Here is a 27,773-nt window from a genome sequence, read left to right on the forward strand (position 1 = left end):
CCACCATACGAGCATGATCAGCTGTACACTAACACAAGCACGGGGAGAAATGCTGACAGGCTTGAAGGAGAGTGGACACAAAACAGAAAGAGAATAAAAGAATTGCTTTGAAGTTCAAGCTTTTACTGACTGAATGATCCTCTTGCCATAGAGGACAGAATGATTTAGACATGAAGTGATATAAGAATAAAAAGGCAGTCCCATTAAAGACAAATTCTGCTGTGCAATTTCCTGTAATTTGGAAAAACCATGCTGAAGAAACCCCTGAGGTGCTCAGCCTCCTCTCTGCTCTGAGACAGGCCCTGCTGCACCATGAGCAATTGGCTCCCAGCTCCTTCCTGTGCGGACACGTAATGCTCGTGCCTACTCACTGCCATGCTGAGCATCACCCTAAGTTGGATTCTTTTCAGCTGTGAGTTGATGAAGGGAAATGTACAACCCACATCTCGAGCCTAGGGAGTGGGTGACAGACTCAAACCCCTTTGATATAGTCATTACCCTCACTAAAGTGAATTTAATAGATCTTCCTGCAATCCTTACAGGACAGATAGTCACGACAGTCATGACGCTAAAAAACACTGCCAGAAAAATCTTCAAAATTGGCAGCACAGGAAGATTGGAAGGGAGATTTATTTTTCCAGCTGCTTTCAGGAAGGCTTCTCCAGGACAGAGCTAAATCACCCTGGCTTTTCACCCTTTTGCCTTGATTGTAACTGTTTGGAAGATAAACACTAGCCTATATTTAGCACTGGCATCTCCCATGTTATTCACTGAGATGGAGAAGAAAAATGTTAACAAAGAACAGTTGAAGAGAAACTTATTCAGCCTAACCACTGGAATATGCTGTTTTTCTCAAACATTATGCTACAACAGATTCTCAAATCCTCTTTGTCCTCTGTGTTAACATCCACATCCGTCGCTTGAAGCAGGGGTATTTTCCCCTTTCCAGGAAGTAAGTATCCAATGCTCCATTGCTGGCTGGTGCAGCACAGCCTCCTGCACCTCCTGCATGGTGGCACTACGTGTGGAGCAGCAATGGGAAGGGCCTGTTAGGAATCCCAGGTGCTAAACAAAAATGAGAAGTGTGGACAAGGATCATGTGCTGGCAGCCTCTTGAAGCTAATATGCACTTGGTGCGTCACAGGGATTTGTACCAGAGCTGAAAGGAATAGGAGGCTGAAAAGTAACCTAAAATCTGCAATATGGGAAGGATGCTGTACAACCTCTGGAGATTTTATGGAGCTCATTAGCTCACTGTGTACATTATGCAACATTTAGGCACCTGGCTATAGAGTTCCCATAGATGTTGCAAACCCTGTCATAAACCCAAAACTCCAAGAATTGTAATGACATTAGAAATTTGTTGAGGAAAATTAACCCAGCTGCTGGTAGTTGAGTACGTTTTACTGATTCTGTTTTGCCTGACTGAAAGCCATTCGAGGTCAAGTTTCTTTGCTTTGTGCATAGATGTGGGTACATGTATTGCATCTACAGAGAAAGCATCCATGAGGGTCTAATGGCAATGGGACACAAGCTGTTTTACAGACTGCATGCAGGGAGACAGATAGGGTAATTTAAATGCTTTTTCTTACAAAAGGTTGGGTCATAGTCCAGACCTGTTTCCTTACCTGCTGTATTGCTTGCATAACCCTCCCCTGGTGATGGAGGTCAGCTGGCTCTCCTACTGCAAGGGAGTTTTAAAACTCTTCCTGTAGCTATGAAAGTTGGTGAAGGACTTGCCCAAAAACAAGCTGCCCCCCGTGCACCCCGATTTTTTTCAGCCTTAAACTAGGGAGAGACGTTTCAGTTGTGCTGGAGCCAGTAGCCACCACTGGGCTCCTTCCTCAGATCATCTGCTCTGCTTCTGCTTAGAGGGTACAACTCTGTGGTTGCCAGTCCCAGCTAGGCACCCTGTTCTCCTGCACCACGTCCATCTTTTTGACTCTGCCATAGCCCTCACCTCACCCTACTGATCAGTATGATTGTACTTCAAGCCAGGACATAAGAAAAGCTGTAACTCCCCAGAAAATCAAACCAGAGAAATATTGGTTAGAGGCTGCAGCTCAGTATCAGCTAATACCTAGTAACTGGAATGTTTCAACTGCCAGAGGCTTGCCCGGCAGGAAGATGCTCCCATGGGATTACACCATTAGACCAGAAAGATTTCAAGAGAATTGAAAAAATACTGTGAGAATATTGCCAGTTCGGGAATTTGCTTTTCATTCTGCAGAGAGCTTCAGGTGCTACTCAGCACATACACCATACACAGAGAAAACCTTACAAGCACCTGCACAGACACATACACAGAGAAGCCCCACAGAAATCTCACTCCTATAACAAATCAAAATCCCCTTGCTTTTTCACTCCACGAAAAGCATGTCCTTGTAGCATTGCTTGCTCTAGTAAATGAAATTACATTCTACCCAATAACTAAACCTGTCTGCAGCACTAAATAATACAGAAGGGGAGAAGAGACAAAACCAACTTGGATGAGAACAAAAAGTATATACGCACTTATGTGAATGCAGGAGGCTTGCCCAGGTGCACTAAGGTTCTCAGACACAACCAGTTACAAACAGTTCTTAACTGTCAATTCAGATTAACATAAAGATCTCAAAGAAGAAAATAAAGTCGTCTGAAATCAGTCTAAGTTGACTTTTGTCTCATTAGCTTATACCTGACGGTACAGCCTGTAAAACCACTCCAGGCAGCATCCCCGAGGAAAGCATTGCTGGGTCCTCAGTAGCTACCGACAGCTCTTAAATCCCTTTAGCTCTTAAAGGGGCTAACGAGAACAGTTGGATTCCGGAAATAAAGACAGTCCAAAAAGTACTGTGCAAATATATCAGGTTTTATTACTCTTTTATGGAAATAATAACAGACATTCAGGTAGAAACATATTAAATAAATGCAATCAACAGTTTAAATGCAAAAATAAATATAAAGTCCAGCAGCTCAATGCATCTAAAACAGGTCATTTCTTCTAACGAATAGAAAAGATTTTTTTTTTTGGTCTTTTAAACGGAGAGTTTCATACAATCAAATAGAAACGAAGGTACAAGCGCTTTCTTAGAAAACATCCTAACCCGGCTGCCCGCTCCGGGCATTTCTTTGCCAGCGGCGGGTCGTCTTCCTGCAGCCCAGTCCATGCCCCCCCGCCAGGTCCCGCCGAGCCGGGCAGGGTCCCGCAGGGCCCTGCCGCCCTCAGAGGGCAGAGTCCGAGTCGCTGGAGTCGAGGCTGTTGCGGAGGCGGCAGCTGCCCAGGCGGTCCCGTTGGATGCTGAGATTCTGGGTGCTTCGCCGCAGGCACTCCAGCGACTGCAGGAAAGACTTCTTGGCCTTTTCCTCCTCCATGGGGGACACTCCTTCCTCCTCGACCTCCTGGATCTCGTCGAAAGTTACCGGCTGCGTCTTGAAGCGCGACTGCCGCGGCCGACGCAGCTTGCCCTTGGGAGCCTTGGCGGGGCGGGCGGGCGGCGGGAACTCCTCGGCAACGCAGACGAAGTGAGGCATCACTGCCTGGTAGTTGGAGCAGATGCCCATCAGCTCGGCCGGCTTCGCGGCCATCCTGCCGCCCGCGGGAGGGCCCGCCGCGGGAGCCGGGGCCGGCGGAGCGGGGCGCGCTGCCTCGGCCGTGCCGGGCACGGGGGCTCCAGAGGGCAGCGGCGGTCGGGCAGGGACGGGCCCCGCGGAGCGGAGCGGTGCTGTCCGGAGAGGCGCGGTGGGCAGCGGATGTGGTGCAGAGTGCGTAGCGGAGAGGAACGTTACCGCGCGGAGCGGAGCGGAGCGCAGCTGTCCGGAGAGGCGCGATGGGCAGCGGATGCGGTGCAGAGTGCGAAACTGAGCGGAGCGCGGAACGGAGCGGAGCGCGGTGCGGAGCGATGGAGAGGCGCGGTGCGGTGCTTCCCCGGTGCCTCAGCGAAGTCCCGGCAGCGCTATATAGCCGGCGCGGCTCCGCGGGAGCATGCTCAGACGGCAGCACGCCCAGACGGCAGCGGAGCCCACTCGCGGCCGGCCGGGCGCTCCCGCCCGCCTGACGTGTCCCCGCACCGCTGCCCCCGCCCGCCGCGTCCCCTCAGAGCGGGGGAGCCGCAGGAGCCTTCGCGCTCGCCCCTGTCGCGCCTTCCCGGCCCTCTGCCCGTCCGACCGCAGGCTACGCTCACCCACCTCCTCTCCCCATGGCACTGCTGCCTGCCCCGAAACCCTCTGCCCAGCACACCCCTCGCCCAACCCGTGGCGCCCAGTGGAACCTAAGGCGGGTTTCGTAAAGCCATAGTGGGAGTTCAGCTTTCTGCCTCACCTCGCAGCTTTTTTTTTTCCCATCCATACCATGATTTCCACGGCTGTGAAAGAGTACCAGCAGACTCGTCACATCAGCTTTCAGCTGATCGCTACAACCAGAGTAACAAATCTATGGTTAAAGGAAACCTCAAGGCAAGAGAAAATCTGAATATCCTAATGCTACAGTTGACCCAAATCTAAACTACAGAGATCACACAGGATGGTACCAGCCAGGAACCATCAGCTTAACCATCAGGGGGTTAAGCAGGACTCTGGGATCTTATTCCCAATTCTGTCACCTCTAACATGGCTTAAACACCTGATTCATTGTGACTCCATTTTCTTTCTTTTAGAAGGGATCCTAAAATTTTCCATTCCCCTGTGGGCTGTTCTTTGTATGATGCAGAATCAGATCCTCAGACAGAATATGGGATACAAGTATTACTGAGATTAAACAAAAGCTTGCAAATTACTGCGGGCTGCAACCACGCTCTAAAGCTGTGCATGCCAAGGACTCTCAGTGATGGAAAAATCCAGGAGTGTAAGAAAAACATATGATAGGAATAGGAAAAGAGCTGGAGGGAAGCAGAGTAGAAAAGCATGAAGGAGGAAGAGCCTGAAATGGTAAGTCTGTCCCCTCTTCTGGGCTAATGTTAGACTATTCCCATAAAGACATTCTCCAGTATAGCTTCACCCACTCGAGGATATTTTTGAAGCTTGGTTAGGAACTGGGAAGGAAGCGGAGGCTTAGCAGTGTTATCAGGAATCCTGGTCTGTGCTGCCAAGGGGACAGGGACAATGCACTCAGGGCCATGAGGTTTGCGGAGCAGTCAGTGTTCAGTGTATACAAGTAGCGCAGCACAGCAGTGCAGAGGCCAGCACCAGGTGGCCCATGGAGGGATCTGCACTCTCTAACCCCAGTAGCCCTGGGTCCTGTGCCCAAGCTGGGGCACCTGCAGCCAGTGCAACTTTATTGCGTTGTTTGCACAGAGAAAGACAAATGCTCTGAAAAAAACACAAAACCTTACATACTGTGTACACATCCTGCACCACAGTGCAGCACACAGAAATGGCCTTATTTTTGTGAGTTCATCATCAGAAAGTCTCAGCGTTGTCTTTGGGTAAGGCTTGGTACTCCTTTCAAATTGCCTTAGCAGTGGCAATGTTTCAGGACCTGCACTGGAAACAAACCCTTGTAAATTACAGCCCTGTCTCAAATGAGATAAAATGAAGAATACAGTTTTAGGAGAGAAGGGACCAGAGGCCCTTGCTAGTGTGTTTCCAGAAGGCTGCCTGCTTTGCCCCTTGCCAGTGTAAAAGAAACATTAAGAGCCTTGGCTTTCTGAAAGACCTGGCTGCAACCTCTTGGCTCCTGGTTCCCCAAAGCAGTTTTACAGCCAGTTTGAAGCCATTTTGTTGGGAGATACAATTAGCTTAACAAGGGAACAATTTTCTGTTTTGTCAAATTGAATCGTTTCAGCTTGCAGAAGGCTGTGTTTTTTACTGTTGATTTTAATGGCTAAATTTAGCCCATACAGCCCTGCTGCAGTACAACAACTTTCTCTCCAAGAGCATCATTTTACAACTGTTTTAATTCCTGACAACTTGATTCTGCAGCAGAGTGAGGGCCAAACTGTTTCCTCAGTACAGCCTTCCAAGAAGATGAGCCTTTCAACCAGTTTGGAGGACTTCTGGGGCTGAGCTTGTCTATCCCGTGGAAACGAGATGACGTAGGAGCTTTGTCCTGGCAGTGGAGAAAAGCATCTCACATTCATTTGAAGCAAGGTAAATTTAATCTGCTCTAGCCCAGAAGAATCCAAGGTTCTGCCAAAAAAAGGCTGGTTGACTTGTTATCTGAAATTCAACACAGGTCTCCCCAATCCAAACTGCCAGTCTGGTTTCCTGTAAAGTTATGTATGAAGGCAAACTCAGGTAGAGAAAACATTTAATTCCCTCCCAAATGCGATTATAAAATGCTCTGGTAAATTTCAATGCTGAGCCGGAGCAAGATCACCATGGTAATAACCAGGAGGCTTTGAAGATTTTATTTGAGACAATTCAGAAAAAATATCCTGTGACATAATCCCCAAAGTTAGATCTGCAATGTGCTAATGTAAAAACTATATTTACTCCAGTGGTTTAAATCATTACTTTAATCTCAGTGGCTTCTGGTATTGAAATGTGACCACATGGTATAGATTACAGAAACTGTCTGCCACATGGATCATCAGATCTTGCATAGTACAGGGCTGAAGTCACATTGTACACCAGGACACTGCACAGGATCTGAGGGGAACCTTCTCTCAGAGCTGGGAACATTTCAAATGTGTATTTGCAGCCTTGGGAAGTTAAAACACCAGTTTCATAGGTGGAGAAACAACTAACAGCACCACGGCAATTAATTTGTCATCTGCTTATTCGTTTAACAATGTGATTACAGAAAATACACACACAGCCTATTAATAATTATTTCTCTTGCTGGCTATCAGATTGAATGCCAGAGAAGGGAAAGCAAAGATTAAGAAGAGGATGGAGGGAGATACCCACCTCTTCTTTAGGAAAAGAAACTTTTAAAGGGCAGGGCTTTTACAGAAACCACCTGTAGTTGGGCAATCCCAGCGTGGATACTCTGAACACCACAGTTCATGTCCCGAAACAGTGGTAACCCTGCGGTCAGAGTTGATGGGACCCCTTGAGAACCAGCAGCATAAACTGCTTCCCCTCCCAGCAGGATACCTTAGCCCATGCCCAGCATCCAGGTTTCAAATATCCTCTCAAAACATACTTGAGAGTAAAAGGTACTTCTTGCAGTCCTGGCAGGTGGCATTTCCAGCCATACTGCCGTGCCACCACACAGTACCTCACTGTACACATCTCCACTCAGCATCCTGCTCTGTGAACTCATTTACATCGGGAAATAGGAAGGAGTTGCTGTTCCTTCTCCAGTACAATTCACACCCTGAAACAGACATTTTAAAAATAGGAATAAAAACACTGAGCTAACTGCAATCTACTGGCTTACAAACTGGAAAGGATACAACAAATAAACAGGCTGCCTATACAAACTACCTGTGAAAGCAGAAGGTGAGTCTTCCTGTCTCTTGCTCTGCTTGCACACATACACATTTGATTTAAACTTGAAATTGCAGCTTTCTGATGGGGGAACCCAAGTTACTCAACAAGACCCAGCTGAAACCCACTCTTAGGCAGCTGCCTGGAGAAAAGCAAACTGTTGTTTCTTTCTAGCTATCATAACAAAACAGCAACACAGAGTGCAGCTTACCTGGGCAGCCAGGCTCTCCAGCACATGCAAATGCATTTACACAAGGCAATTAACTAACAACTTGCAAGGGATATGCACTCAGGGTTGCCACAGCCCTTTCCTTATGTATTTTGTTGGATATCCTTTACCTTCCTTTCCAGTGTTTCTAGATGGGACTTGTCAGAGACTGAAATGGTTCATGGCTTAAACATTTTTAATATCATCAGGACTTTAGTCCACTGTAACAAACTTTGAAACAGCTCTTCACCCTGAATATGCCTCCTAATCTGGACTGGGAAAAGACCTTGAGATAAGGGGATCCTATGGTCCACTATCCCGGGTTCAGAAGGGTGTGCATACCTGAAGCTACAAACTGGATTTGGGAATAAGGGAAGAGGCTGATAAGAGGCAAATCCTGCAAGGTGGGATAGTCTTTATCATGCTAATGTCCTCCTTACATGATGACAGCTGTGAAAACCGTCAGCGGAGCACTGAAGTTGTTCACATCTAGCCTAAGCTATTCATCTCAGATGATGGACTATAATAGCCAGGATTGATTTTGCACAAAGGTTCATAATGTGTCCCCATGATCCAGTATTACATCATCCATTGTAAAACTTTCCACCCAGGGAAGGTATTAGGTGTTCCCACCTGAACCTGAGTGTATATATCTCATGAAATCTTTGAGTTTTTGTGGACTTCTCCCAGCCCAGATGGATGAAGACCATCACTTCAACCAACAGGCATGAAAGCTGCAACTACTAAGTTTTATTGCTGGATCCAGTGGGTGGTGACTATTTGTATATCTTTCTACTTTTATCCTTTCTTTCTCTTTTCCTCATACATTTTCTTAAGTGTTATTTTTATGCCTTTATATTACTATAGACAATAAAACTGTGGATGTTTGCAAATTTTGCCACAGGTACAGTTTGTCAGATACTGCCCTACCCTCCCCTGAGCAGGGGAGGCTGGGTAGGTACCAGTGCTGCACCCTTGCCATGCTCAGCCTGCAGTCATCCACTGCTTCCCAACAGAAAACACTACTGGCAATTTTAAATCCCTCTTCCACCACTAGACCTTGCTTCTCCGAAAAAACTGGAATCCACATCTTGCAGCCCCCTCCTTTCTAAGCTCCCCCCAGATAACTCAAGCTAAAGGCATGCTATGCTGGTCAGGTATCTGTCTTCTTCTCAGCACAGTGCAGAAATCCAGCACACATCTACGTCCAGAAAGCAGGACATGGGAGAAGGAACTGGGTGCCCTGTAAATTCTGCAGCCGAACAAACCAGGCAGCAGGCTGGGATTGTGGGTTGTATATCTAGGCCAGTACACGCTCTGGCAAGTCACATCTCTTACTCCTGTTTTATCTTTTGCTCTCTGCATCAGAAGCTCTTCAGGGCAAGAAGCCTTCCCACAGCTCTCCCTAATGATGATGAGGACCCAATAGCCAGTGATCAAGTCACAGCTACAAATCCCATCCCACCCAACACTGGGGCTTGTTCTAGCCTGTGGCTTCTTCCAAGTAACCCATTTTCTGCTTTTTTTCCTGCTATAAGGGGTCAGGGTCTGGCAGCTTACATTCCAAGGTCAGCCACTGCAGGTTGCATAGCAGCTTGCCTTGGAACATGGACATTCCTGGAAACACGTGCCCAGGGGCAGAGGACTGGCACTGGTATCTCAGAGATCAGCTGTAATATCAACCCACTCTTCATTGTGGACCTATGTGATGTCTCCACCATGGGACTAGAGCAACAGAATAAGTAACACCCTCTGTGATCAGCAAAGCACCTGCACACACAGTTACAGGCAGAAACAACTTTTGGCTGAGCATCATTCTGGATGCAGCGAGCATTGTCTGTGAGGATGACCCCCTGAGATGTTAATACTCTGCTCAAAGTCTTGCTCAGCCAGCAAAACCTCCTGTATGAACAGAACTAAGTTCTAGTTTCTGCCATAAAACCTTCAGTCAAACAATGGGCTGTGGAACACACCTCCTTGCTCCTTACTCTGATTCAAATTCTGCAATACAATCCCCACTTTCTTTACTTAAAACAAGGTCTCCTAGCTCCCCTGAGATGTGCCTTTCCAGTGTGAGCCACCAAAAACCTGCCAGTTTCAAAGGAGTTTGTAGTAACTCCACAGAGCTGTATTGAATGCTACACAGAAGAAGAATGCGGTAAATTAAATAGGGCAACAGGGGACAAAGTGCTTTTATGGCCAACTGCTGCTGAGCCACTCACTCGCAGGTGTGCCAAGAGATGATACCTGCAAGATTTCAGCAGAAGTTACGTGCAGGGAGGACAGGCCAGGGAGCTCTAATTTAAACAAATGATCCTGGTTGCTATGGAAACCTCAAGGATGAAAAAGCAGCACCTTGAAAACAAAACATAGTGAGGCAGATTTCATATCCCTTCTGCAAAGGTTTATGACCAGAAAAGGCAAAGTGGGTGTTAAATGCCTTTTAGCTACGCCAATAGTAGCAGCACTTGAGGAGGAGGCATTCAGATTCACAGCACCCATCACACATAAGTCTTCCATCCCAAACCCCAGGAGAACAGTCCTCTCTACTTTGCCAATACTACAGTATGAAAATTCTGATTTCCTAACCCCTTCCTGGCACCTGGTCTCCCTCTGCATTACTGTTCTAGCTATGTATTACAATATGCAGCTATACTAAGCTCATCGTAACAAGTGGAAAATACACAGTTAGAATTAATCTGACACAGAAGAAATAAAATTATCTGAAACTTTAATCAAAATTGTAAATCCTAAAGAGTTCTCTTTAACAAAAAACCCAAAACAGAAACCAAAACCACAGCAGAGAAATGACAGAACTTTGCTATTAATTTTAAATGGCTTGTGCTCAGATCAACCCAGTGTGGCCCAACAGCACAGTATTCAGTCAGACATACTCCAACATCATCAGAAGTTTGTGATTGAATATTCAAGTATTCCATCATTAAATGATTACCACAAGTAGCATGGAAACAGGGTGATTCCTGACAACAGTGTGGTTAATTAAAAATGTTATTACTTACATAGGTGTTAAATAAATGCATGGTTACATATTGTTGATGGAACCAGTTGGGCCTTTTTTCAGAACAGCTCCATCCTGCATGTTCACTCAGGGAGGCAGGCTACCACCCATCCTTACTGAAGTCAGCTTCCATTCATCATCATCATTATTATTTTTTATTAGTAGTATTATTATTTATTACTACCATCAAGTCTGAGGGCCATTATATTTTGGAAAAGATGATGGCTGTTTGAAAGCCACAGACAGTGAACAGTTTTGAGGAACACAGGTTTTGAGCTTTTTTTGGAAAAGACACACTGCTGAAATCTTTAAAGTTCCTTCTGCTCCAAAATATTCTATGTTTCTAAGAAACAGGAAAAAAGTAAACCCACATTTTATATCTTCTACATTAAAAAAAATCACACCTGCAGCAGGGAGCATATGAAATGTACCTAAATATGAATAAATGACAATGAAACAGAGAGGGGAAAGGAAAAGGCTCCAAAAGGCAGTTTGTGCGACACAGGAATATAAGGAATATGGATAATAAAATTTAGAGGTGTTCTGTAGGCAAAGCAGGTCTTAGTATCTGCTGCAGTACCTCATAAGGACAGGGCGTGGTGGTAACAGCAAAAAACAAAACCTCCAGGCAACCTCCCTGTCCTTGAATCCTCTGTATGCATAAACAATGTATTTTACTTTAACTTAATGTATTCTGAGTTCAACTCATTTTTCAAAAACTTTCTGGCTGAGAATACTGTATTGCAAAAGCAGTCCTGGGAAGGAAGAAAGGAACCTTTATAATTGGAAAATAAGTCTTCTGGGTGGCATTTTTAGAAATACTGTTTTCACATCCCTGTAACTAGGGGAAAGGTTCTTCCACCTGTCTTTAAGTTAAAGAATAGAACCTAAATACCTATTTACTCTTCTAAATATGCTGCCCTCTGCACCTGACTCCAACTGCCGAAAAGGTGAACAGTCCACAAGAAATTTTCAAGTTGCCCTGGTCTCTAGTGAAAAATCTTTAGGCACTGTGAGAACACCACCAGGCTCAAGACTTCGTAAATCTCACTTTTGCACACATCCATTTTGAGAACTGCAAGAGTGCCTGCAGCATTCAGGAACAAATTTCTACCTATAGGAACAACATCCCTACAGCACGACCACCTGAGGAGATGTGAACTAGAATCTACTCTGCTCAAAGCCATTTCCTGCTGTTCCAGCAGGCAGGAGGTTGCAATGTGCTGCCACATAGCTAGGTGACTGTTTTGGGGAGTAGATGGGGGGAGGAAGAACCCACCCACAAGTTCCCAGCTGACAAAGAAACTTGACCTCTAGGCCAACTGTTCCCCTTGCAGCCAGGACACTCAGGACAGGGGGAGGAATGATGCCATATGCCTTCTTCCCACTGTCAACCAGATTTGGATACAGCACAGTTGACACATGAGAGAAAGCAACAAAAAGGTATGACTGAACAGAGCTCTGGGGGATAGAGCATTTCTTTTATAAATCATTTCATTGTTGGAAAGAAAAACCTGGTCTTCTCCCAAATCAAAGGAAGTAAAGAAACTAAACTACAATTTACTAACATAAACTGAAAGCAAGAATGTAAGTGAAAAACTGCTCTTCCACAACAGCATCAGCCTCCAGGGCCCTACCATTAGTTATGTGCCACAGATTCATCAAGTTCAAATGAGTTGCAATTTCCATAGGCTGAGATTTGGGGGTTTAAGAATCCCCAAATCAACCCCATCTTCTACTCTCTCTAGAAGCAAAACTGTTCTTAATAGAATGAAAATAAATGCAGTCTGTACAAACTGATAAAGGACAAAGTGTTGGCTTCCCAGAATATATGGAGAAATTAGCACAGTTTCTTGGTTAGGAAAAAACTGTTTGTCAGGACTGCCAAACCTGGACACATGTACAAGGATCTGCACAAAGCCCTAATGACCCAATGAAAGTAAATGTGAAAGTAAATATCTACCTCCTTCAACACTGATTCCCAAGAGACACTTCACAGAGTCTAGATCTCATATTCAAATGGAAGGAAGTAACAGTCAATATACTCCAAAAGCATAATTCTGTACAAACTGGGATGAAAGTGAAGACATCATTAGATAACAAAGTCAGTTTCTAATAACATTCATTCATTTTAGAAGAATAATGTATGGTGTAGGATGTATGGTAGAGAAGCTGCTTCTAGAAAATTATTCTGCCCAGTTTCAGATCACAGGGACTGAAATGGCTCAACAGCATGTCCTTTAGGTCACCAATAACAGTAAAAAACAAGCATAACTGAATATTTTTAACTTGATTGTTCTCACCAACTAAGAATTTAAACCACAGTAAATGCTGGCTAAGAAAAACAGGTATTTTCTAAACACCAGCTTATTCTTACACTGAAGAAGGACATTAGCTTGCTTAACAATGCTAATGTGTTACAAAGCATAGAGTATTTACCTGTGCCTAAATCCTACTTCAGCCAGACAGTGAAGACAGACCAAACTTATGTTTTGATCCTGTACAGTGGATACCATTTAGCTGCAATGTCCACGTAGGTAGCACACCTGACTTAACATCCAGACTGCAGCCATCAGCTCACTGCTTCCCACCAACAGATGAGTAGTACCTGCAGCAGGCAAACTTGGAATTCCAGCAAGTCAACCTCGAATCAGACACAAGGTGCTGACTGCTGATCTGTAATGATAGAGGTTCAAGAGATAACCCTCCAAGTAACACTCTTTAATGCAGTATGCATTGACCTAGGAGCAGTATCACCAGTGTGAGCACTGTGTCTGGTGCTACTACACTCTAGTTAGTGTGGATTTGCAATTCACTTACATTGTGATTATAATAATTTAGTTCCAAATATTTGGACCAGTTCTTCCAGGCATCAAATCTGCCAGCAGAAGCAATTTTTAGAGATGCTGACATTTTCTGTCCCATCTGAAATCAATGGAAGCCACAACTTAGTTGTGCTAAAACCAAGATGTAAGCTAAGTATTTATTAGCAAATTCTGCAAGTAATTTTTTTCCATGACTTTGTGTCTATTTTCCTGCCTGAGACATAGAAGTAACAGTTTTAAGCCAGCAGGGATGGAGGACTGCTAACACTCAAGCAATGGGCAGGTCCAACCTGAGTGATAAGGCTCATGGCCAAGGTGTCTGTCACTTTCCTTTGCTTTGTCTTGTCTACATGGATAAACAGGATAAAGTCTGACCACAGAGTGCATGGCAGAAGAGAGTCTTGACCCTCTGTTCTACTAGATACTAGTATGATTCAAGTACTTATTTAAATTATGAAACCGATTGCTTAATTGGAAAAGATTCTGCAACCTACAGATAAAAAGCAATGCACTGCCCCTTGGTGAAATGAGTAATACTTGAAGGTCATCACTGAGTGCAGCTTTCTCATTTCTGCACATACACAGAGCTGGCTTTACATCAAAGAATCCCATCTTGTCGTTACTTCAAACAAAGATCACTGCCTGGGGGTAAAGGAGAGACAGGACAAGGTACAAAACTATCTGCTCACTGAATCTTTCTGCTCCTGATGGGACCTCTCAAATCTTTCACTTGCTTTGTGTTCTTTTAAGAACAATTAGTGTTTTTTCACAGACTTAAAGCCTGCAATTTAGTATTATCGAACATGATATAATTTCTGTCTACATAACACAGGCAGCTCCTGATTGCCAAAGATCTTCATAATATCCTCTTTTCTCCATCATGTATTTCAAGAAACTCTGTTCCTATAAGGCTCCCTTTAAATCTGTAGCAATCTGAGGCTCTGGATCTGCTGTGGATGTATATCCAACGATGTTCAAAGTGCCTCTTCACTTCCAATCTCCATCAGATTCTGGATAAATGATCCTAAAGGTCAAGTTTATCCGTGCATCTCTAGAATGATATTCCTTAGGCACTCGATGCTGTAAGTGGCATTAGGAGAAAAAAGAAAAAAAAAGAGAAAAATAAAACAAAACATGACATTGTGCATTTAAAATACAGGTAATCAAACAATGAATAAAACCTTCATTTTCTGTGATGGTTTTTCCTTCATTTTTCTTTCTAAACGTTTACCCAAGGTAAAAATCAAGTTCTGACTGCTCAGGGACACTGAAAACAAAAGGTCTTTGTACATTACCGTAGACTTCTTAAGTTACAACTTTTTGATATTCCAAGTTCCTATAGTGATTTTGCTCTTTCCACTGCAGGCTGCAACTGGAACATCTGAGCTGATTCTTATTGCACCACTTAGTACTTGAAGGAAAACCTATTGTTTCTTTGGGTCCTTTGAAATTCTGAGGCAGAAAGTGACATTGATGCCCTGGAAAATAATTGTGTCACTGGAAGCAGAATGTCCCATACTTTTATGGGAGTGCCTCAAGCATATTTGGAAAACTGCATTGTAAGTAAAGCACACAAACCGAGTCAAGGAGTTCTTACCTGCCAATCCTCCTGGGTAGCTCCTTCCATCATCAAGAGAGTCCCATGATCAAGGGGGATTTTTAGTCTTTCTACATAAGTATAGTCTCTGTTCTCTTCCTGAAAAGAAACATTAGACACTGAAGAAGCAGGCAAGTGCATTTGGTAGAAAACCAGTTCTCTACAGCAGAGCCTAAAAAGCTGGGAGAGGGGAGGAGGAAGCTCTTACAAGATTAAGAAGTCTAACTAAACATTTCTGTATTTCATATAAAATCCAGGAGCCAAGCACTTTAAGGAGGAAAGAAGCCATTGTGTCTCACTACCTGTGCAACACTGGTGAAGCTCAACAAGTTCTAACATCTAGTGAAAAATTCTGGAGCCAGGCTGTGAACATTTTGTAAACATACACCCTTAAAATAAACAGTTCAGTGTGGAGACATTCTGCAACAGCAACCCTGATTCCAACAGTTAACTGGTTCATCAAAAATATGCATCTTCCTCCTATTCTGGATTTGTCTGGGTTTGGGAATTACATGTTGGTATTGTATTAGCTGCTGGATGAAGAACTTTCCCTATGTAAAAAAAGAACCAAACAAATCTCCGTTTTCTACAGTACTCTGTAAAACAAGTTGTTTTAAATTGTATCATCAAGACTACTAAAATAAAAGACAAATCATTTGCAACCTTTTGATATGTCTTTAGATTATGTACGACTTTTTTAAAGCTCAAATACAGGAAGTGGACATAGTAACACCACAGCAGCAGCCTCACACATGCCACAGCAGTGGCAAAAGCAACTCTCTATTGCTTTGCAGTACCCCTTCCAATTTTAAATCAGACTAATACACTACTAAGTCAAATTGCTCAAGGAAGTATTATGGCAACACAGTTCTTTTTAGTCAATTATGACAGTAACTGCACGACACGAGCTATCCTCCAGAATGCCATATGGGCAGGTATTATAATGTTCTATGCAATCCTTTAATATTTTCTCATTTTAGCCTTCAACAGCTGCAGAAAACAATTGCTACAAAATTTTAACAACTTCCATTTAACATCTTGTCTACATAATGTTGGCACTTTAATTATCTAATTGATATTGAAATGTGAATAGGAAAACCAGGATGCCTCCCAAACACAGAATAGCAGTATGTATTTTACCTTTTATAGATCTCTATTGCTAACTTATAAAGGTGTCTAGGAAGAATGGAAAGCAACTCTCTGAAATGAGGGATTCAGCAAAATTTCAGGTAAGAAGTCACCTGCAAAATACAGGGATTATTTTGTAGAGAGGGGGAGTTAGAGGAATATTTTTAATTAGTGTTGAAAGGAAAGGGACTCAAGGTCTTTTATATTTAAGTTACAGAAAGCCATAGGTAGCCTGAAAGTGTAAACTGGATAACAAAAAGAGCACAACAGGTTCTCAGTCTCTACACTGTAAAAGTACAGGGTTAAGCTTTGTCAGAATATACTTCATATAGCAAACATACTGAACATGAACTTGCCATTGTACCACTGCCTCTAGACGCAGAGATACTTGGGGTTTTTTCAAAGAGATCACCAAATCAGTTATTTGTTCTTGAAAAAAAACAGGCCAGAAATACACAATTACTACAAAGAGATGAGAACAAATAATTAGGCCAGGTCCGAGTTGCTAAAGCATTACAGAGTTCCTGTAAGAGACAATACATCTTAGACAGCTGTTTAACAAATGCTTTGGATTTTTTTGTTTCTAATTAGTTAGACAGTATCTTCTCTTCCTGTTTCTTATAATGGTTAGTGGACTCCTAAATCACACTTGCTGAGTGTTTAGGAAGAGAAAATGCTCAATTATTTCAGACTCAGCAGAAGGTAGCAATTACTCCAGACTGCAAAACCTGTTACTATCAGAGTAGCCTTTGTCACATTTGTTATGTAAAATGAAATTGTACTTTGTGGGGAGACGAGATGAGAGGTCACAGAGGTCACAACTTATGGCACATGTAACAGAAGCAGATCACAAAGAAACTGGAAACAATACAGGACAACTGAGACTGGGAAAATGGAATTATCACAGTAAGATTTAACGTTGAGGTACAGGTATAGCTACCTTACACCAACAGAAGTCCCACATTTCTGAAACAGAAATGAATGTTACAAGGTCTCCAGACTTCACCTGTATGTTGAATCATTCAGAAAACTAATGGGACTCTGCAAAAACCTGACAGAAGAAAACACTAACTGTTCATAGAAGGGTAGATACAGTCTTTCAAGACCCAACACATTAAAAAGACCCAACAGCTCTCATCCAACACATTAATGCTTTTACAATCCTCCCATTTACAAAAATCCTAATTAACTTCCTTGAAGCTTCATTGTCCAGTGGCCCAATCTGATGCAGGTTTATTTTTTAAAAAGATCATGGCTTGCTGAAAAGCTCAAAATAATGAGGTAAAGTACTAATTACTGTGAAAATTGTCTTAGACTAAAACAGACATTTATTTTCAGAAAAACAACTGTGAGTGTGTGTGTTCATAAAAAAGATGCAGACAAAAGGAAGACTGCAAATCTTCTAAAATGTGAAAGAGCTTGTTTGGGATCAAATCAGCTCCCAACAATAAAAAGTATCACTTGATCTAAGTGATTATTTCTTTGCACCACTGTCACTTTCTCTTCACATTGGGGTTACAAGTCCCAGCGTAACAGAACAAGGCTATTCGATACTGCTGATGAAACTGGCAGCACTCACTGGCTCTCCACTCCAGACTTCTGCATTTCCTGAGGATACCTCAGGGCTCCAGGCTGTGCTGGTGGCTGATTAACCTCACTAGATCTTTGGACTCAAGGACAGCTGAAGGCATTCAGAATCACCTTTAATATGCACTCTTTACAAACACAATGCAAAACATATTTTTAAGCTTCTAGAATTTTAGCCATTTATCTCACTCTATTAAAAGTAAGATGTAATGCCAAAACACATTTCCTTAGTTTCTGCGAAAACAAGCAAAAAATTTGAGAAACAGGTATTATAAACATGACTGTCGAGGAAAAGTAGAGAAATACCCCTGCATGGCTGTTTCCTGTTTCAGAGGATTACATCATTTCACTTTGTGGATGGACAACAGTGGACTTATTTTTATCTCTTGCTCATCTCGATAAAAAAAGAAATTCTGCTAACATAAATGATTTAGGAGAAAATATCCTTTTGGCTTAGAAAATTCAGTATGCAAAAGCAGCAGTTACTTTCTGTTTTAAATGGGGCATCTCTGAGCTTTGTTTTACTTAGAAAAAGAGATTTTTACATCAACTGGTTTTGCTAAGCCAGTCAACTTAGACAAAAAGTTTTTACTTTCTTACATGTCATTATTAAAAACGTCCATCAAAGTTCATTTAAGAACTTTTAGCACCAGAGCTGATGTCAGACATACAGAAAACTCAGTTGAGTTTCAGAGGTCAAGAAGTTTAGGAAGGAAATTTATTTCTGACACCTAAGCCAGAAAAGACCTGGCGGTAACAAACATCTAAAGAAGTTAATCAGGTAACTTTTATATGTTTATTTTGTAACTCTCTACATGTATTACTTCTCTGGGGACAACCCTTGTTGCGGGGCAGAAGCTTGCATGCCCTCATGAGGTTGAGAGCTATGCTGGAGGTGGTTTGTGCCGCCGGTAGGGTCTCCCATGCCAGACAGGTCTCAGCTGAAGGGTCAGACAAAGTGTGTCCACGGGCAGGATGGGCTCACTAGCTGTCTGGCAACCATCCTAGAAGGACAACTCCAACCCCAAACCCGGGCAGATGGAGCTCGCTTAGCCCTGTAAGGCCATCCATCTAAGAGAAGGATACTCTAACCAAACCTACGTCCTGAGGTATTCGCTGTCACCGTCCAAGCTTGCTAGGCCGTGGCAGATGAACCTTAGGAGTAAAGGGTGGGGCCAGTTCTGCGCACGCTGTGCCTCACCTAAAAAATCCATTGCGCAGGCTTGAAGGGTTCACCCATATTGCAAAGCCCTGTAGCGACAGATGAGGGTCGAAAGGTGATAGGAAGCAGCTGGAAGCCGCAGACCCAACCCTGCATGCAGGCGGTTCAGGATATGGGTCATCAGAGACTTGACCCCAGAGATGACAGTCTCTTGCGGCAGCATCCTGAATGACCAAGCAGCCTTTTCTAGGGACAGCACTGCTTGCTCCACACAGAGAGGGGCCTACCAAAGGTGGCCTAAACAAAGCTCATCTCCACACCCGGCTGGATAACCGTGGCCAACCGGCATCTTCCATGCGGTCAAACAAAAACAAAGAGATTTCAAAGGAACAAACCTGCCTGCAAAGGTGTTCTCAAACTAACACTCACATGTTGGAACATCAGAACCATGCTTGATACTGGGGATAGTGGATGTCCTAAGCATCGTTCTGCTCTAATTGCCCACGAACTGTCACGGCTCAACATTGACATTGCTGCTCTCAGTGAAGTTCGTCTTCATGAGGAAGGCAGCCTTAAAGAACGTGGTGCTGGCTACACACTCTACTGGTCAGGCAAACCCCAAACCAAAAGACACCTTTCAGGAGTTGGCTTCATGATTAAAAACTCCATTGCCTCCAAACTTGAAAATCTACCGATAGGTCATTCCGATCGCATTATGTCCTTCCGCCTCCCTCCACACAACAAGCAACATGTTGTTCTTTTTAGCGTATATGCCCCAACTCTCCAAGCTGACCCAGCGGATAAAGACAAATTCTACACAGACCTGCGCCGCCTCATCCTGCAGATGATAAGATCATAATCCTTGGTGAATTCAATGCCAGAGTAGGTAAGAATTCTGAAGCCTGGAAAGGAGTTCTGGGCAAGCATGGCGTTGGAAACTGCAACGACAACGGACGCCTCCTGCTAGAGTTTTGCGCAGAACGGCAGCTCACCATCACCAACACTGTCTTTCAACAGAAAGACAGCCTGAAGACAACCTGGATGCATCCTCGATCCAAGCACTGGCACCTCATTGACCATATCTTAGTACAACAGAGAAATGTCAGTCATGTCCGTCATACTCGAGTGATGCCGAGGGCAGAATGTCAAACAGACCACCGCCTTGCGCGCTGCAAACTTAACCTCCACTTCAAGCCCAAACCTAAGAGAGGCGGCGTTCCAAGGAGGAGGCTCCAAGTCAGCAATCTTCAAACAGTCACAGTGAGAGACAGCTTCCAGGGAAACCTTCAAACTAGACTTAAAGATAATCCCATAGATCCCTCTCCTGAAGTGCTTTGGCAACATATTAAAAGTTGCATCCTGCAGTCCTCTGAAGAGTCCCTAGGGTTCTCCTCCAAGAAAAACAAAGACTGGTTTGATGAAAACAATCAAGATATCCAGGAATTGCTGAAGAAGAAGAGAACTGCTCACCAAGCACACCTTGCTCAGCCATCTTGCCATATAAAAAAAGCCGCCTTTCATCTTGCATGCAGTAAGCTCCAACAGAAACTTCGAGACATCCAGAACAAATGGTGGCTCGACCTAGCAGAAAAGACACAACTATGCGCAGATTTGGGTGACCAAAGAGGATTCTATGAGGCCCTGAAAGCAGTGTACAGACCCACACACCAGGTTCAAAGCCCCCTACTCAGTGCAGATGGTCAGCTGCTTCTAACAGATAAAACCTCCATCCTGAACCGATGGTCTGAGCACTTTCAGACTCTCTTCAGTGTCAACCGTGTAGTTCAAGGCTCAGCAATTCAGCACATTACACAACAACTGGTGGAACATGAATTGGATGCAGCCCCTACTATGGGAGAGATACTCAAGGCCATACAACAGATGAAAACTGGCAAGGCAGCTGGGGTTGATGGAATTCCACCTGAAATCTGGAAGCATGGAGGTCAAGCACTCCATGCCAAATTCCACAAGCTTGCTGTGCGTTGCTGGGAAGAAGGGGAACTACCACCAGATCTCCGTGATGCAGTCATCATCACCCTGTACAAGAAGAAAGGAGAAAAATCAGACTGCTCAAATTACCGAGGTATTACTTTGCTCTCCACTGCTGGTAAAATCCTTGCAAGAATACTTCTGGACAGATTAGTACCCACTATTGCAGAAGATCTTCTACCTGAAAGCCAGTGTGGTTTCAGAGCCAATAGGAGCACCACCGACATGGTGTTTGTTCTCAGACAACCGCAAGAGAAGTGTAGGGAACAGAACAAAGGTCTCTATGTAACCCTCATTGACCTCACCAAAGCTTTCAACACTGTGAGCAGAAAAGACCTGTGGCAGATCTTGGAACGTTTAGGATGTCCCCCGAAGTTCCTCAAAATGATCATCCTGCTACATGAGGATCAGCATGGACAAGTCAGATATGGTGATGCACTCTCTGAGCCCTTTCCAATAACCAATGGTGTGAAACAAGGTTGTGTTCTTGCACCAACTCTATTCACAATCTTCTTCAGCATGATGCTCCAAAGAGCCACAGTAGACCTAGATGAAGAAAATGGCATCTACATCCAATATTGTACCGATGGAAGGTCCACACCAAGACCCTTAATCACCTTGTCCGTGAGCTGCTTTTTGCTGATGATGCCGCCCTCGTTGCTCACACAGAAGCAGCGCTTAACATCCTGCTTTGCAGAGGCTGCTGAGCTTTTGGGGCTGGAAGTCAGCCTGAAGAAGACAGAAGTTCTCTACCAACCTGCACCTCAAGAAGTCTTCCATCATCCTCACATCACCATAGGCAATTCAGAGCTTAAGTCAGTCCAGCAGTTCACCTATCTGGGAAGTATCATTTCCTCAGATGGTAAGATCGACAAAGAGATAGACAACAGGCTAGCAAAGGCATACAGAGCCTTCGGAAAACTCCATAAAAGAGTCTGGTGCAATAAACACCTGAAGAAAAGTACAAAGATTAGTGTCTACAGAGCCATTGTACTGTCTACTCTTTTATATGGGTCTGAATCCCGGGTCATCTACCGCCACCACCTGCGGCTTCTCGAACGCTTCCATCAGTGCTGCCTCCGTTCAATCCTAAACATCCACTGGTCTAATTACGTGACCAATGTGTCTGTTCTTGAACAGGCAGGGGTCACCAGTATCGAGGCCATGCTGATAAACGCAGCTGCGCTGGGCAGGGCACGTCTCCAGGATGGAGGATCACCGCCTCCCAAAGATTGTGCTCTATGGTGAACTTGCCACCAGCTGCCACAAGAGAGGAGCCCCGAAGAAGAGATACAAGGACTCCCTGAAACAACACCTCAGCCTTGGCCATATTGACTGCCACCAATGGTCCACTCTGGCCTCCAATCTGGATTCATGGAGACACACCATTCATGACGCTGCTGCTTCCTTTGAGAATGCACGGAGAGTCAGTCTTGAGGAGAAAAGACAACGCAGAATGAACCGTTTCTTGCCAATATCACCTAGGGAGACGTTTCGTTGTGCCTTTTGTGACCGGACCTGCCTATCCCGTATCGGCCTTTGTAGCCACCAGCACGCTTGCAGCAAGCGTGGGTAGTGCCCTTCTCAAATCTTCGTTCGCGAAGCCTAGCCATGATGATGATGTGATGACATGTATTACAAAACCAGCTGCTTACAAGAACAAATATAGTAAAGCAAATGTTCTTCTTTTCAGTCTATTAGAAGTTTCATAATGTTGAGTTACACATTTAATACAATCCCAAGTTTTACACTGTCCAAGTACAGTAATTACAGTAACTACAGTTAATAAGTGAGGAAAGCTCATTGTGATTTGATGGGAAGCTGTGAATACAAAATCTGTAAGTACTCTCAGATTCCATCAAGGCTGTTTTGTTAAAATGCTATCAAATTCAAAGAGAAATCTATTATAAATCTATATATATACCCCAAGTTTGTTTCTTAAGTCTCAGGAAAGTTTATTGCTATAGTAGTAGGAAATGGGCTCTGCATGATGTGAAAGAATCTTCTGTTATAAGCAAAAGTAAATGGAAACACCCTTAGAAGCAAGTATAAATAATAATGCAGTTATAAAGGCAACTGATACAAAATCATTTTCAATGGCTAAGTCAGCATGGAGAATGCTGGGTTCCACTCTTCTGCTTCACCTATTTACCTATTACCAAGAGAATTACCCTTATAAACCCTCAAATCTCAGATTTTCTGACTGCATCTTGCTTGTATCTCTCTTTTCCAGTTTACTCCTCTACCATCAGCTGTGTAAATACCCTCCTCCACAACAAAGTAGTCTCATCTATCAGTACTTCTGCCATTTTTATCTGTTTATTTTCCCTATCTCTGACGAAATCCTCACTCTTTTTTTTATGCATTAAGCAGTAATGAATATAAGTTATATTGTCTTTTCCTCACATAATACACCTGCCTGCCTAGGCAGGCCTATCCTTAAATTCCCTCAGTCTTTCTACAGCTGACCGAGTAGATTACAAGTGAGACAGCTATAAAGCACTCCAATTTTCCTCTCTCCCTGTCTACAGCCTCTCAAGTTCTGCCAACATTGATGGACACCACTTCCTTCTCCTCTGCAGCCACTGCTTTCTGTGAGCCTCTTCATGCCAATCTAAAAGTTCAGTCCTCCTCAGCCTGATCTGAATCTCTTTCTGCTGTGCTCCACATGTTCATCTTTAATTAGGTCTGTCAGGCCTGTTTCCAAAAGTACTAGATCTTTACCTGCTGCTAGAACAGCTACTCAAGATCAGAAGAAAAGGACCATGCTTTAGTGATTCATTTGAAGGACACACCCATATGAAGGCTGATTCTTAGAACACCATGAACATCCTACTATTATCTAACACGCACATGAAGCTCTCTCTCTTCCCAGTACCTATCAGTTTCCTTGGTTACAGATGGAAAAAGAGCTAGCACAGCTGGCTTTCTACCTCCTTCCACAGTTCACTGGAAAATGGCACCCAGCTGATCCTTATGGCACCTGGACGTCTGCCAGAGCACCTTCCAGTGGAACGTGGGAGCTCAGTGGGACATTTAGTACTACCCTTCACTGCTGAACTAACATTTCACACTCAGTGTCCAGGAGGACGTAATCAGGTAACGGCATTGTCTCAGAGCTGAGTGATTACCATAGTGAAAAATGGTAGTGAGCCTGTGTCAGAGAGACTCATCTAACAGAGTGAAATCAATTCCTCTCAAGTGGGAGAATGAAGCCATGAACACGCGGGACTTGGGGTTGAGGCTGCATGGAGAATGGGAGCAGGTCATGGTGCTGCAGGGTTGACATGCTGTAGACAGGCACAAGAGGACTTGTTGACTAAACCAGTAGCTGTGCGTGAACTGTGCATGAATCACAGCTCTAAAGCAAAGCATTTGTCTCCTGGAAATTACCACCTGCACCTAAGTAACACATTTTTTTGTTTCATTTTTGACAAGGAAGAGATTTCATTGTGTGACTGTTTCAGAGTGGCTTACATAAACGCCACCAAATTACTACAAGAGAAATGTCAAAATTCACACAAAAATGCAAAAAAACCCCAACCCATCAACATTAATAGCTTTCTTTTCAGTTAGAGAAAGAATTTTATTCATCACTAAGTTTATCCACATTTCAAGATATAATCTGGAAAATATTTGTAGAGATAGCAACATGAACTGAAGTCTCTGTAGGCTCTGATCCAGTACTCTTCAACAGCCCTTCAAGATGTGACCTCAGTTGTGGTACATACTGTTTTGTACGCAGTGCATGATGCCACCCAGGCAACTACTTTTTTTTACCTCCCAGTACCATTTATCCACAACAATGTTCTACCATAGTATTTCTCCTCTTGTAAGTTCATTCTGTCTTTCAAATCAAAGTACCTAAAAGGACTTATGAGAACAGAGGGAAATGAAGGCCTTTGAAACCCTAGAATCTGAAATAATAGAATGTTGGCCCTCAAAGAGGTTTAATTTTGGGAGGAAAAGTATTTACTTTCTCTCCTCAGTGAAAACTAACTCTGGGAAACCCAATGTACTAATGTTGGCAGATTACAAACTGTGGAGAGCCAGAGTGCCTGTGATGACTATTAATCTGAATTCCTTTTCCCTAGACTATATTCCTCTTCCTGTAACTTGCTTTTGAACAAAGTACTGATCAAACTTCAAGTATCTACAATCAGTTTTAACTTTCTCTTAATGAAAGAGAGAATGTGACACTACAATAGATTATGAAAATTACTCCTTTGGTGGTACAGCCTGAAAGGTTGTAATTTCCATTAGAGTCTCTTGTAACTCCCACTTGGCAAAGCATCTAGTGTCAGAGGATGCTCTCAGAAAGGCTTTGGCAATGTACAAAGAATATGTAATGTGTGCCATGCAATAATTAAGTATGAGTTCCTTTAGGCACAGGCTGCACTTAATATCAACTTATTCAAAGACAACTCTACACATGTGGATTCTACCACAGAAACAGGTATGTTACACTTGCAAAAGGAATACACTAAACAGGTAACAAGACTCAGCTGGTCAGAACATTATTTCAAAGGTGCTGAAGAAAACAAATGAGGAAAGCTTGAGGGATACATCTACAGAAAATCATACACCTCAAGAAGAAACAGGAAGAAACCATGCAGTACAGACTAAAGAATATGGCCAAGCATGAATGGCATAGACTCAATTTCCCCCTTTGTTCATAGTGGAGGTCTTTTCAGAAAATAGAAAAAAAAGACATCTCACTGAAGAAATCAGACTGATTTTTAAGAAGGAACCTGCAAAGTTTACACTGAAATCTAAATGGCTATTATTCTGGTCCATAAATGGGGAATACAGGCACTTCTAGAAATGAATCCAAGCACCATTTACAGTTTCCTAGAGGAATGAACTTTCCAGCTGACATTTTGTCATCAACACAGCATCAAGTATACTTACTCATGCTATGCCCACTGACATAATGCAATGGTTATGTGATCTCATGCTCGGGGGACCAAGATTAAATTCATTTCAGACAACAAAGAATTTACAAATTAGAGAACTGCTGAAAAACACAAACTATTTGTTTTCTGACATTTGCTGTTCACCACTAGGTGACCCAAGGTGACTTGATTGGCATACTTTAGTATGTCACCACAGTTTTCCAGTAGGCTGATTATCATCACTTTATTCATAATAAATAGCAACATAAGCACATAGCAAACCTTTTCCTGAAGTTCTCAAGACTACACAAGCAGAAAATACATCTGAAACAGGACACTCTAATATAAGGCTTATATTCTCAACACAGGTGAATCCTTTACCTGGATAAATACAAACTGCAAAGTTTAAGTTGGCTTGTAAACACAGCATTCCAAAGCATAGCATTTGACCTAGAAAGAGTATTCACTATTGAATTACCAACTGTCTCCTGAAAGGATATTCCACACATGCCTCCTTACCAAAGTAAAGGATCTCTGTTTAGTCTGTGAAGTATGATGTGACAGTTCCCATGGTATTTTAAGGAAAACAAATGAGCTTCTTCCTTTTCTTCACTGTCCCTCAATATGAAGACACACATCAAAATGCAAAGATGGTTAAGAAGATTTTTACTTAAAAGAGCAGTCAGAACTACTCTTCATCACACAATATGCTTTACATAATATTGCCCTGAGTTTAAGAAAATGGTACCAACTCTGATTCATTTGCACAGAGTAAGTCCACTTCCAGCAACACTGATCTCCTTTTAAGTACCAAGAAAGGCCCTTATTCAGATAGAAAGGTGCCCAGGTTGCAATTTCACTGTGGCACATTATTAGAGTGGTCCCACCCCCTTCCTCACGATGCCACATTCTATGCAATGAATTTCTTTATCCATACACTTATTCCACAGAACCGCACAAGTTCTGCTTTCATTAACTATGAAATGCTTTAATAATTAAATTCTCTAAACGGGGGAAAATAAAAAACTGTAAGACTCTCTCACTGTGATAGAAACACTCACAGGGGAGGGTTTCTTCCTCATCTCAAATGTTCGAGTAGCACCAAAGCTGAGTGAGGCAATGGAGGGATATTTTCCCAGCGACGGTTCATCGTCACTGTGCCAGTCCACACTATCCTTCTCATTTCGGTAGAGGTTGCAGAGCAGGGAGTTGAAGGTGTAGCCAGTGAACTCTTCGATGCGCTGCTTCAGCATGGTCAGCAAAGGAGGCCACTGCAATCAATGCAGAGGGGTAGGGTAAATCTAATGAAAGCAGGACAGTAGCAGGCAACATAAGACACAAGGCGAAAACTACTAAGAAACAAAGTACACTTGAATCCCAATAAACTTCACATCAAACAAATGACTCACAACAATTCTGATTATATTTTTAGTGAAGTGGAGGAACGTGCTTTCTATGAAATATGCATATGTTACCCACTGCTCAATACTAAATTATTTCTTGAAACCCTGAAGCCAGGCTGCCTTTCATACTAATGCAGGCAATCAGGGACTAAACCACATGCTCTCAATTGCCTGCAGCTGTTGACAGAGAACAAGAGGAAACGATTGGCCTAAAGTGGCCCCCTGTCTCAGCTCTGTCAGCACAGCTTGTTGGGCTCAACTCATCACCTCTTGGGGTTTTGACTTCAACATTGTAACTTTTCAGTGGGTCACAAAACCAGTGTCACAAACTGAATTCCATCCTTCCCTTTGCTAACATCTTGCTGAATCCACAGCACAGGGCAGCTCTGCACATTCCATTACAACTCTGTTCAGTTATTTAGTTTTATAAACTTACATTATGACTTTCATTTGTCAAAATGCTTTTAAGAACTACACATTAAAAAAAGCCAAGGCAATGTAGACCACAATTTTTGTTATATAAGAAGAAACAGAGATCAAGAGAGGATAAGGAACTATTTTCCAGTATCCAACTTTAATAATCAAGGCTGTACTACCTTACCTTCTT

At 43.3% G+C, this 27,773-nt stretch overlaps 2 protein-coding genes across 2 annotated transcripts in view; both read right to left on the bottom strand.

Moving 5' to 3' along the window:
* Nucleotides 1-2,830: 2,830 nt before the first annotated feature.
* Nucleotides 2,831-3,929, bottom strand: C6H11orf96 (chromosome 6 C11orf96 homolog). The gene has a single exon (XM_071559464.1). The coding sequence runs from the start codon at nt 3,565-3,567 to the stop codon at nt 3,205-3,207; it is 363 nt and encodes a 120-aa protein (XP_071415565.1). The 5' UTR covers nt 3,568-3,929; the 3' UTR covers nt 2,831-3,204.
* Nucleotides 3,930-6,202: 2,273 nt separating this feature from the next.
* ALKBH3 (alkB homolog 3, alpha-ketoglutarate dependent dioxygenase) overlaps nt 6,203-27,773 on the bottom strand; it is a 30,667-nt gene continuing 9,096 nt past the window's right edge. Inside the window, exons 7-9 of the mRNA XM_071558635.1 lie at nt 26,825-27,034; nt 15,003-15,101; nt 6,203-14,485 (exon numbers count right to left, since the gene is read on the bottom strand). Of these exons, the coding sequence (XP_071414736.1) occupies nt 14,393-14,485; nt 15,003-15,101; nt 26,825-27,034 (402 nt within the window). The 3' untranslated portion in view covers nt 6,203-14,392. The remainder of the gene's footprint in view (nt 14,486-15,002; nt 15,102-26,824; nt 27,035-27,773) is intronic.

This window comes from Pithys albifrons, chromosome 6 (genome assembly GCF_047495875.1).
Source record: "Pithys albifrons albifrons isolate INPA30051 chromosome 6, PitAlb_v1, whole genome shotgun sequence".
Classification (NCBI taxonomy): domain Eukaryota; kingdom Metazoa; phylum Chordata; class Aves; order Passeriformes; family Thamnophilidae; genus Pithys; species Pithys albifrons.

Excerpts from the sequence above, each read along its gene's own strand:
- C6H11orf96 (XM_071559464.1), bottom strand. The coding sequence starts at position 3,567 with ATGGCCGCGAAGCCGGCCGAGCTGATGGGCATCTGCTCCAACTACCAG.